Source organism: Limulus polyphemus, unplaced genomic scaffold (assembly GCF_000517525.1).
Source record: "Limulus polyphemus unplaced genomic scaffold, Limulus_polyphemus-2.1.2 Scaffold687, whole genome shotgun sequence".
In the NCBI taxonomy this organism is placed as follows: Eukaryota; Metazoa; Arthropoda; class Merostomata; order Xiphosura; family Limulidae; genus Limulus; species Limulus polyphemus.
The window spans coordinates 75,347-86,992 of NW_013666297.1; the positions used below are offsets into that span (position 1 = coordinate 75,347).

At 31.0% G+C, this 11,646-nt stretch overlaps 1 protein-coding gene across 5 annotated transcripts in view; it reads left to right on the plus strand.

The window, feature by feature from the left end:
- Window positions 1-9,332, plus strand: part of LOC106459957 (PR domain zinc finger protein 10-like) — an 84,243-nt gene extending 74,911 nt beyond the window's left edge. For all 5 annotated transcript variants that reach the window (XM_013919629.2, XM_022386534.1, XM_022386533.1 and 2 more), the window contains 2 exons: window positions 1,170-1,534; window positions 4,133-9,332. In XM_013919629.2, the coding sequence (XP_013775083.2) occupies window positions 1,170-1,534; window positions 4,133-4,292 (525 nt within the window). In that variant the 3' untranslated portion in view covers window positions 4,293-9,332. The remainder of the gene's footprint in view (window positions 1-1,169; window positions 1,535-4,132) is intronic.
- Window positions 9,333-11,646: the final 2,314 nt, after the last annotated feature.

An 11,646-nucleotide genomic window follows, 5' to 3' on the forward strand; every position in this document is an offset into this window, starting at 1 on the left:
TATGTTTTAGTTGATAATTGCTCAAACTGAAACTGCACTGCAACATCAAGAAATTTTGCACAAAAAGTTTCATTAAAAAGGCAACCAAGCTATCATCAGAAGAAGCAAGAAGTTGCGGTGAAAAATGAATTTGTATACCTTAACAGACGCATGTGCATACAAACAAACATTTTCGTAATTAACCAACCTGTAATGCTAGCTAATCTTGGAAAGTTACTTTCTATGATAATCAGACCAAAATCTTTATTTAAAAATCTACAATATTTTCCAAAGATTCTGTAATATTTCATTTGTTTTTATGATCAGTCTGATTAACCAACTGAACATTGTACCAATTGATAGAATGAGCAGTAAATAAGTTGTCTGTTATAACTCCTTGCGTCTCGTGATGATGGTGAGATAATTAACAAACCATATTTATTTTTTTTAACTGTTTGATTTAAAAAAAAATTTCATTATTGTTTATTCATAAAATATAACTGGTGGTTGTTCAAATAATTTAATACCAAACTATGACAATGGCACCTCTTAGAAAAGTACCAATGTTTATATCATAAAAAACAGTGGCATGTTTGTGAATTTATAACACTGAAAATTGGGTTTTGATATCCATGGTGGACACAGCATAGATAGCCCATTGTGTGAAGCTTTGTGCTTAACAGTAACAAACAAGATCAAAAGATACTGGAACATTATTCAAAACAGACCAATATTCTGCCATTAGTCTAAACTACTGTATAACTTTGAACATTGTAAACAAACTTAACACCAATAATAGCATGAGGAGAAACAGTTATGAGTATTGTTTTATATTTTGTCACAAGCAATGCAACTTCTTATCAATATTTGTAACCCTAAAATCACTGACAGAGTCCATTTTTCTAAACTTTTTATACACCAAATTGCTTGTGGATCGACAACTTTGTTGGTTACAAGCTACAGCTGGAGGTTCCTATGAATTTTAGACAGAAAATGAATTATTTGATTTTTAAAAATTTGGTTAATCATTTGTAACAGGCTAAAATGTAGTATTACTCAGTATTATACGTTATATATACCTTACTGTAGTGAATGGTATAAAAGTTAGTTTTTAATTTAAGGATATATGTAATAAGACTTCAAAATAATACATTTCTGAATAAATTTGTGTAATACTTTTTTGATTTCAGGGGTCACCAACTGCTGATACTCTACCCTCTGCTGACCTGTTAACCCAAGCTATGTCTGAACTCACACAGTCATTAAACGACTATCGACCCTCAAACTCAGAATATCTGGCTGCTCGTATTTCCCAGTCAAGTCCTACAGCCTTGATTATTCCTTCAAGTGGCCAGTCCTCCCAATCAGCAGCACTTATCAGTTCAACAGCAGTCATAGCTGGACACACAGATGATAATACTTCAATAGTTACACCAGAAACCACATCTACTTTAGAAGAGCTTGGCACAGAACAGCCCCAAACTATTACCACAGCAGTATTGGACCAGGTCCAGCTAGCACAACTCCTTGCCCAGTATCAGCAGCAACCTTTCAGGTTTGAGAATGCTATATTATTACATAAGTAATTGTAGGGTGTACAGGATTTTCCAGACTATTTAACTTTACATCAACCTATAAATTTATTAAAGTTAAGCCATGCATTACCATTCTTTAAATTATGTAAAAGTATGAAATACATATATATTAATTGAGTTAACTTCATATCTACTATCAGAGACCCGTAAAACATTCATGGTCAAATCAGTATCTGTATTGCAACAATACTTCTTTAAATACAGGATTTCTAGAATAATATACAAAGGATTTTATTTGCAGACACCAAAACCTACAAGTCCACTTGTCTTAGGCTTAACATTAGTTAAGCCTTTATTAAATACAGCCTATATTCTATACAGATAAATTAACACTAACTTGTGTATGTTCTTTGCTTTAGTTTACTTAGAGCTAAACTTTACCATACTTAATAGTATCAATAAATAAAGTTATTATGTTATTCTGTGACTTAACATTAGACATTTTTAAAAACTTAGATAAGCTTATAATATGTAGTTGTACAAAATGTCAACTAAAGTATATTTACATCTTCCTTTTGTGTACATCTGTTGAAATGATGTATTTGGATAATAAGATGAGTATGTTGAGTTATTACCAAGCCAGCTTCTATGCTCTTTTTTCTATTTTTCTAATGTTTTACAGTGTCGGTTTTTGCCAGTTGATGATGGCAGAGTTGAAATTGTATTAACTAGTGCAGATTTTTCAAAATAAAGCATTTATATGTTCCTATGGTCTGTTTCTAATAATTGTCTTGTTCAAATATATGTATTATTTCAGAGGTAGAATGTTTTGAATGTCATTCTCGTGTATGTCTTTGTAATATTTGGTTTGATTCATTTGATAATTTCCTCTGTGGTGGCAGGGTAAAAATGATACTTTGTCTATGGATCAGGGTATGTTCTGATAACATCATTGTTTATGGCTACATAAACCAGGGACACTTGATTTTTTTTTCTCACCACCTTAACTTCTTTAATCCCAACATCCAGTTCGCAATCTAGAAGGAAAGAAAAAATGAGGCAGAACTTTGCTTTTCTAGACCCCTCAGGAATTACAGTTGAATTTGAGACCCGCACAAAATTCTTAAGGGTAACTTCTGCAGTATTGTAGTTCTAAGAGAACAGTGATTTAATTCATGTTAAGCTTTGTTTTTATTACCGTGATCAATCAATTCACTCTCGTGCAATCCAATAGAAACGTGTTTTACTCGCATTTTCTATCTTAATGTGTGCTGTTCTACAGGTGGCAACATATTGACCATTCATTTCAAGTATTGCTTAATCCCTATTTGAAGTTTTCAATTAGTTGAATCAATATAACCTCTCATACAGCGAACATATGCTTTGCTCTTCTGCAGTATTGATTTTCAATGTTTATTTTTCATTGAAAAGTTAATCCTCAGCAAACTATTTTTCATGTCATTGTATATTTATATATTTTGATACAAATTGTATTAACTGATGTGGATTATTTCTCTAAATAAACAATGGTTCTTCCACAAAGTTTATTGACAAATTATTGCATTTGTGCAATATTTTTGTGTCTGCCATGTTAAGCATCAAGCAGTATTCGTCAGTCACACTTTGCCTTATTATCCATATTCTTTTGTATTCTGTTTTCGATGGTAAACAATATTTCATGTTTTATACATATAAGTGGGATTTTTTTTTATTCATTGTAATCTGTGCTTATGAAATATTTCCAAAATACATTTTTTATGGCCATGTAAATTTAGCAAGGCATGTTAGTAGCTAGCCTATTGTTAATAGACAGGTTTTAATTTAGGCTTAGCAAAACTTTGTCCTGAATGCTATATAATTCTCAACAATTTTCCTTTTCACTCGCCATGGACCTCACTTGAAATCTGGTGGATTTAGTTCCTCTCTCTTCATCTATTGCATATAGAAAAACTACCCATTCTAAAAGAAACTTGCTCTCTGTATCTAGTCATGTGTACTTGATTATGTACATGGTCATCAAAATCTTCAGTGGTTGTGACAAGAAAGTTTGGTTAAGATGGCATAAAATTACATAAACTAATTTCTTCTTCCATACAAAAGTATAAAAAGAATTATTTTAAGCTTTCTAGAGTTGTAATATGTGTTCAGAATAGCATTTAAACAGATCTATTTATGCTCTTTGAAGTTGTTTTCAACATGGAAAAGCACAGGTCAGTCATATCAATTTACCCAAAATAATATATACCACTATGTTTGAATGAAAATCTGTTGTGTAATATGAATCCTTTCCAAGTTTTAAATAAGAAGGTTCCTGTCAGAATACAGTAGTTACTGCTACTAGTAATAATATAATTTTTCTGTTTGAGATGTGTCTTAAATTCAATATTGGAAAGAAAATACTAAATTTTCCAAATGTAGTTGAAGATTAAAGCATAAAATCTTTAGAGTTTTGAATACTTTTAAGCAAAGTTACATTTAAGTATCAAAACATTATTAGATTGTAGTTGTTTCTTTTCCCCTACTGATATTTGAGTTCTGGTGTTTACTTTGAAATTATACGTGTGTGCGTGTATGTATTTATATGTATATGTTTTTTTCTTTTCTGTTTATAACTGTAGTATCTTGGCAACATTACTTCGCAATCCATCTACCCAGACGTCAGTACCAACAGTCACTGTAACCACTCCTACAGTCACCACTTCTGCCACTACTAACCTCAACAGTTCTCGCAACTGGCCAGCTACCACTTCAACTTTCACAGAATATCCAGCTCATTGAAAAGAATTACAAACATTCAGAATGAGAAAAACAAGAAAGGGACACGTGTGAATGTCTAATGATGGACAGCACGGTGCAGTTTTATTTGTACTTTTTCTGTAAATATTGATTCCAATATGAGAAGGAAACACTAGTAATCTCATCAAGTGTTGGACCTAGGCTTGTGGTCTTTCCAGTAATAAATATTTTGACATGTGGGCATATCGATAGCCAAGTTAAACTATTCTAGTAGTAGAGGTGCATTTAGAGGGCCAGTCAGGTCTAATACCTGTGATATATGAAAGGAAGCTTTCCAAGAAAGCTACGTAGTCAGAGGCATTACATATTAGTTCTTTCTCATTTTCAGAATGTTTTGAAATTTCTTTTTCACCAGATTATTTTTGTTCTCTTCACTGAGAGAACAAAAAAGTTTCTATGATATTAAACTTTAGAAACTGTTAGACGAGTGAACAGAAATATTACAAGAATCTGATGTTATTTTTGTGTGTGTGTGTGTGTGTCATGTACATAAGTAGTTCTTACTTTAGTTCCTCTTGTCCCAAAAATTAGAAGTAAGTTTTAAGTATTTTCTCCTCTTTTTGGAAGAGAATCTTATTGTATTATAGTTTGTAAGCCTTTTTTTTTTGTAGATTAATTTATGTAATGATGTATTCAACAGTACCCTGTACAGTTAATGTTTCTGTAAATGATACTGTCAGACTGCTTTCAACTCTTTTTACATGTAAAACACTGAAACATTTAATAGCGGACCATTCTGAGAACTGTTTATGAAGAACATTTATATAGAGCACAGGGCTTTTCATACAGTATATATATCAACACTCAGTCCTCTGTTTCCATCTATTTTATCCTGTTAGCTCCACTTGCACTTTTTTAATAATTCAGTAATAATTTCCTTTTCTTCTCATTTGCAAATACGTAAATTCAAACATGCTGAGTTGACAACACATTCCCTAATATTTTATAAGAAGCATATTGAAATCAAAGAGTTATATATATATATATATATGTATACATGTGTGTGTGTATAAGAATGAAAGAGGTTTCAAAAGTAAATCTTTTAGTTAAAAATTTTTGAGATTCGTGGATGCTTTGTTTTGTGAACATAAAGGTTTCATTTGATTGACCTAGTATCAAAGATCAAATAAACGTGTGCATTTGTACTAGCTTCCTTATTCAGTCGTATCATGCAATTTTTTTTTTCTCTCTTAAAAACATGTTCAAAAAATAGAACTTCAAAATTAGTTTAGCATTAAGTATATTCTTCTATATGACGTTGTTTTTAAAATATACTAATAATAATTTGCAGTTACTGAACATGTTTAAATTGTAGTTACTTTTAAAATTCAAATCTTTTTTTTTGAGAAAAACAGGATAGTTATTTTCATTAAGTAAAACTTGATGTGTATTCTGGATGATCCAGGTATGTACCTTTCCAGTACATCAACAGTATATATGTTTGAGAAAAGTGAAATATGGATGAACAGTTTTGATGAAAATGAAGATCTACATATTAACATAACCTACATCTTTACAATCATGCCATTTACAAAATACCAGTGTTATATGCTTTTATGTAGTAATATTAAGGTCATAATTATGGACAAGTTTGCACGTGGTGATCAGTAAAGTGACCCCTGTGTTACAAAAACGAATTTTTCTGACCTTAGAATTTTTTTTTAATTAGGTTCAGATAACCAACTGATATTGATAAATGAACATGCTATAATCCAGTAGTCTTAACAGGAAGTAATTTAATTGCAGTATTGTTATTTAGATTTGCTGGTTTTGTGTTGGATGATAAAAAAAAAACATTATCTTCAATCCTTAACAATCTTGCCTCACCAGCCTATTTGTTGGTTTGCTTGGAGTGACATCTGGTTTTGGAACTCATATGATGTTGGAAATAAGTTTAATTAGTATTTTTCCAGAACACACTAGGATTGGAATATTACCCTTAAATGTAATGAAATGCTATGGCTTTGCCCTGTTTTTTAGGTTTGTGTAAGTTTCTACATTAAGTTGAATGATCATTGGGTTAACAAGGTTTATATAAACAGTGATATTAAAATAATTAGGTAAAAGTTGTTCACTTGTAACACATATCTGATGTTATTTGCTCTTTCATAAGATATTTCAAAACTGTATGTTATGCAAGATAATTACCAGATTACTTTCAAAAGTCATTTGATTATAATGTCATCAAATGTGTGTGAAATCTACTTAAACTGTATCTTAAAATACAAAAAAGTTACTGAAACTTTCCATACAATTAACTATAAATATTATTTTAATGTTTACTCAGATCTTTTATTCTGATAAATAAAACCCCTCAGAAATGTATGTAATATTTGTGGGATATCACAGTGAGGTTTAAAAAATATGAAGACATTTTTGTAAGTCAGATCAGTTAATGGGAATCCAGGAAGAACTGGGTAGCTGAAGCTAGAACTTAACTTTAACTCAAATCAACCTAGTAATCATTTTGCTTAGAGTTTAAAATCAATTTCATTTTGAATTACTCCGTAAAGAATCGAACCTACAGATTTTTTGAGGCCTGAAGATAATATTACAGTTTTGAAATATTGTTTTCTAATATGTAGATGTCTTAACTACTGAGCACCTCTTCTTTTGAATCAAGAAATATCATACTTTGTTTTAAGATTATATACTGTTAGTTTGTGTGAACCAGTATTTTTAATATAATAGGATTGGTCGACTGAAGAGAAGAAATTATAAACATGGAGTATGTTTCATCGATTAAAATTTGCTAGTAAGTATACTCATTTACTGTCACAATTAAAAGCTTGATTTGAACAAATAACAGTTATTACCTTACTTCAAAAATAAACTGAAAAGTTTTTATACAAACTTCCAGGAGATTCTGTCATGTAAAAGACTAAACTCCATTATCTTTTTTTAAGATTATTTATGCTTAATGTATGATAAGTATGCATACATAAATGAAGTTTTTGAAAATCACACACTGAGATTTGTTACCTGTAAAACAGTAAGAAACTTTTTTGGAGATATAGAGGTGCTGTTCTGAACTTGTATAAATAGAGAAAGGAGTGCACACAGTTTTATTTTGAACGTAAACACATAAAGTTTCATTTGCAGTGTAAAGACGTACAGTTTTATTTTCAATGTAAAGACATAGTTTTATTTTCAGTATAAAGACGTACAGTTTAATTTTCAGTGTAAAGATGTAGTTTCATTTTCAATGTAAAGACGTACAGTTTCATTTTCAATGTAAAGACGTACAGTTTCGTTTTCAGTGTAAAGACGTACAGTTTTATTTCAGGGTAAAGACATACGGTTTTATTTTCAGTGTAAAGACATACGGTTTTATTTTCAGTGTAAAGATGTACAGTTTCGTTTTCAGTGTAGACGTACAGTTTTATTTTCAGTGTAAAGACGTACAGTTTTATTTTCAGTGTAAAGACGTACAGTTTATTTTCAGTGTAAAGACGTACGGTTTTATTTTCAGTGTAAAGACATACGGTTTTATTTTCAATGTAAAGACGTACAGTTTCGTTTTCAGTGTAAAGACGTAAAGTTTTATTTTCAGTGTAAAGATTTACCTTTTCTTATGGGTCCCATTTGTAATTTATGTAACCAGAACAGCAGCAAACAGATCTTGTATAGATTGAGAATCAGTTTTAGTGAATGGATTTAGCCTCTCCTGGGTACTGTTGAGTACTTGGTATTGATTGCTGGACCATTTTCCAATCAGGCATTCTGTGAAGGTGTATAGATTTTTTTACCTATATTAAGGACTAGAGAATATATTTGAGATACTGTTGTTTTTAAAAATGATGGCAGCTCCAACTAGTTGTCGTCAGAAACTGACACAAAGTATTATTTTTTAGAAGTTTTTGCAAACATATCGAATCACGATAGAATTTCAAGGATAGATCTTGTACAGTAGAAAGATTGGTAGAAAATTATAGCAGTAGATGATATAGTTTCCAAAAGCATTTTTAGTAATTATGTTTTATGTAATTTTATCACTGATGATTTGTTTTTCTTTATGCTATATGGAAAGATATGTTAATGTCAATAAAAATTTTCCATGCTAATTATCTCATCACCAGAAAGTTAATGCATAAATTTTTTAAGTTATGAAAAGTTATAATCTTTAGAAGCAATTATAAGTTATTAATATGTTTCTTACTTTTATTTGGTTATATTATCACACCAACTAATAAAATAACTTGATTTATCTTAGTCTTTGAGCTAGAACAGCTTATAAACTTTGTTGGATTCCTTGATATGTTTATAGATATTTTATTTTAAACTTTATAATTAAAAAAATGGGTGAAATACAACAGAAGAAAACGTCAAATTTGAAATACCTTGCATTGGTATTAAAGGGCAGGAAAACTATTTTATAAATCCCCATTTTGGGTACTTGTATGGCATATTCACTCATACTCTTTTATAAAAATAAGACAGATTTTGTTGTGTATCAGTATTCTGAACCTTTATTACATGATTAGAAGTGTCAAATGTTAGAATAATTCATCATAACTGTGTTTTACAGTGCTCTAATTTACTCAACAGCCCTTCTCAAAATGTGCTCTACAGAGAAATATTTTGGAATGATTTCCTTAATGGGCAGAACACAGAAACTTGTTATGATGTTAAATTTTCATTACATATGCTACAGTTTCTGCTCTCATTGCATTTATTAGGAACTTTCTGTTGAATTATTGATATTGCGATGTTTCATTCACGATAAAATTTATAAACTTGCTCGCAGGGAGATTTTCAGTTTAATATAATTGAAAGCCAGTGAGAAAAGATTTCATTTTTGTTTAAAATGTAAGTTTTCTGATGTTTAAGTTAATTGTATCAACAAACATCTTCATGTGTCAGTTATGTTCCTTTGTTTTAATTCTATTTTTAACATTTTCCACTGTAGTCATAGAAAGGATACCAGTTTCTACTCTTGACTATTTATTGAATCATGTGTTTCTGAATGTTTCCTGTTGTTGTATACCATCATTTGTCATGAAGTAAAAACTTTTTTCTGGATTTTGTTTTTCTCTCTCTCTCTGAGGTGCATCTTATGCTTAAGAAAAAAACTTGAAAGTGAAGTTTTGGTCATTATGGTGGGCATGGTTAAAAATTTTGTGACAAAATTAGATTTTTCAGTGTGAAAACATCAACCTAGGTGTCATAATCAGTTGTTTAGAAATTGTATCTTATCAGTTGTTGTACTTGTGTTAATTACAATATTACCTCTGGCACTGTGCATGGAGGAACAAATTTTATTATTAAAATCATCAACATCAGGTCGAATTTTTATCACACTAATTAATTGATAAAATAATGCAAAGTTGTTAGTATTAAAAAAGCCCTGTTGGTACTAGTAAAACAGAACTTGTTGTTCCTAAATATTGTTATATCCAAGTGCATAACTTTGGAACATATGATACATAACTTATACATTATTCTGCCCATCATTGATTGTGTCTACTCTGACTTCTCTTGTGGAATACATGTGTCTTTTTTCTATATATATATACACACACACATATTCGTGCTATGTTTACATACTATGGCATCATTGTTGTTCCCTTGAGTCTAAAGAGAAAAATGCTCACCGTAGAAGAATAAGCCAAACATACGTATTTTTTAAACACAAAATTGTAAATAGAATTCTCTTCGATAACCTTGTCTGGCACTTAATGAGGAGAACCCTCAAATGTGATTGCACAGAAGTTAGAAGGGATTCATCAAAGATGGAATCCTAAAATACAGATTATCAAACTGAGTCTTGACTCTTTTTATAGAGAAATCCCCACCCGGTGAGTCATCAGTAAGTTTATGGACTTACAATACTAAAATATTGGTTTCAGTTTCCTGCAGTGGAAAGAACACAAATAACCCATTGTGTAGTTTTGCACTAAAATAACAACCAGGATTACTTTTAGATACATACAGAAACTTGTGTGGTGTTGTATTACTTATCTGTTCTCAGACTGCAGTAAATATTGATTAATTATTTCAAAAACTTGTAATTATGCAACTTTTTATTTTGTTAATAATAAAATTAGAGATTTTAATGAACATCAGTTGTTCAAGGTATTTATTTAATATCAAACTTTTGAAGGCTAAAACAATGGTTATAGCATCTCCACCTAGATGGGTTAATGTTGACCCTATGGTAGAGCTCTGGTTCAAATCCATGTTATACCACAAAACATTCCCCACATTTTATGCTCTGGGTATATATTATAAGAGTGACAGTCAATCCCTTAGTATGAGTGGTAGTTTTAGGGTTGCCAACTGTCCTCCTTTGAGATAAAATGTTGAAGTGTTCATTTACTTTGGTTAGGGGCCCTCCATGTGACAGGGTGGGGGAGTCAAAAAGTGGCCTAAATTGTATGACGTCCTTTATAGACGGCTCCCTTACAAGAATGTCCTACTTCAGACTTTTCAAGAGTTGGTAGGATGTTGATGACTGGCAGCCTTCCCTCTAGTCAGTAGCTCAAACTTAGGGACAGTGGCAAATAGCCTTAGAAGCTTTACCATAAATACAGTTCATATGCACAATGTCATGACAATTACACTGGTACAACAAAAGATAAAGTACAACTAAACAAATAGAGAATTAAACTCAGAACCAAATCCAAGACATCTGAAGAGTTGTGATTATCATGGCTTATCCTACCATATGAGTAAGCAGCATCTCAAATTTTATGAGAGTTTGTTCCATTTATTGGGGTGTGTGGTGCCTATCAATAAGCTGTTTGTATTAGATAAAAGCTTTATTATTATTATATTAAAAACCACCACCTATTGGACAAAATTAATTAACCTTGCTTGAGAAAGAGTTTAATATTGCAAATAAGTAAAGTAACTAGAAGGGCACTCAGTAGAGCGCATACCTCCACCTCATAGCATTCATCATATTCGGCTCTGTCCATATATCCGTCATTATCAATGGGCACAGACCATTTTTGGCAGGATAAATGAGGAACAATATTCTACACCTGTCCACAAAGTATCATCAAATATGATCATTTTTGACTGAGTTATAGAGCAAAAGTTGTAAGAAAAATTGGTCCGATGTTAACAGATAGATTGTTTGGGATTATTGTGATCTTGTACCTCCAAATACTAACCACTTCTGTGGTAGGTCATAGTCCAAATCTATTCAGCCATTTATGAGAAATCTTGCTAACAAAACTGATATGTTCTCAAATTGTCAATTAAAGGCTTTTACTTATACTTCTTAATACTATAAGTATATAAACTGCGATGTTGTTGTTGGGCTTAGGATTCTTCTACAGTAGGTGTCTGTGACTTGTTGGTGATAAATAAATAGTATGCACTCCACTTG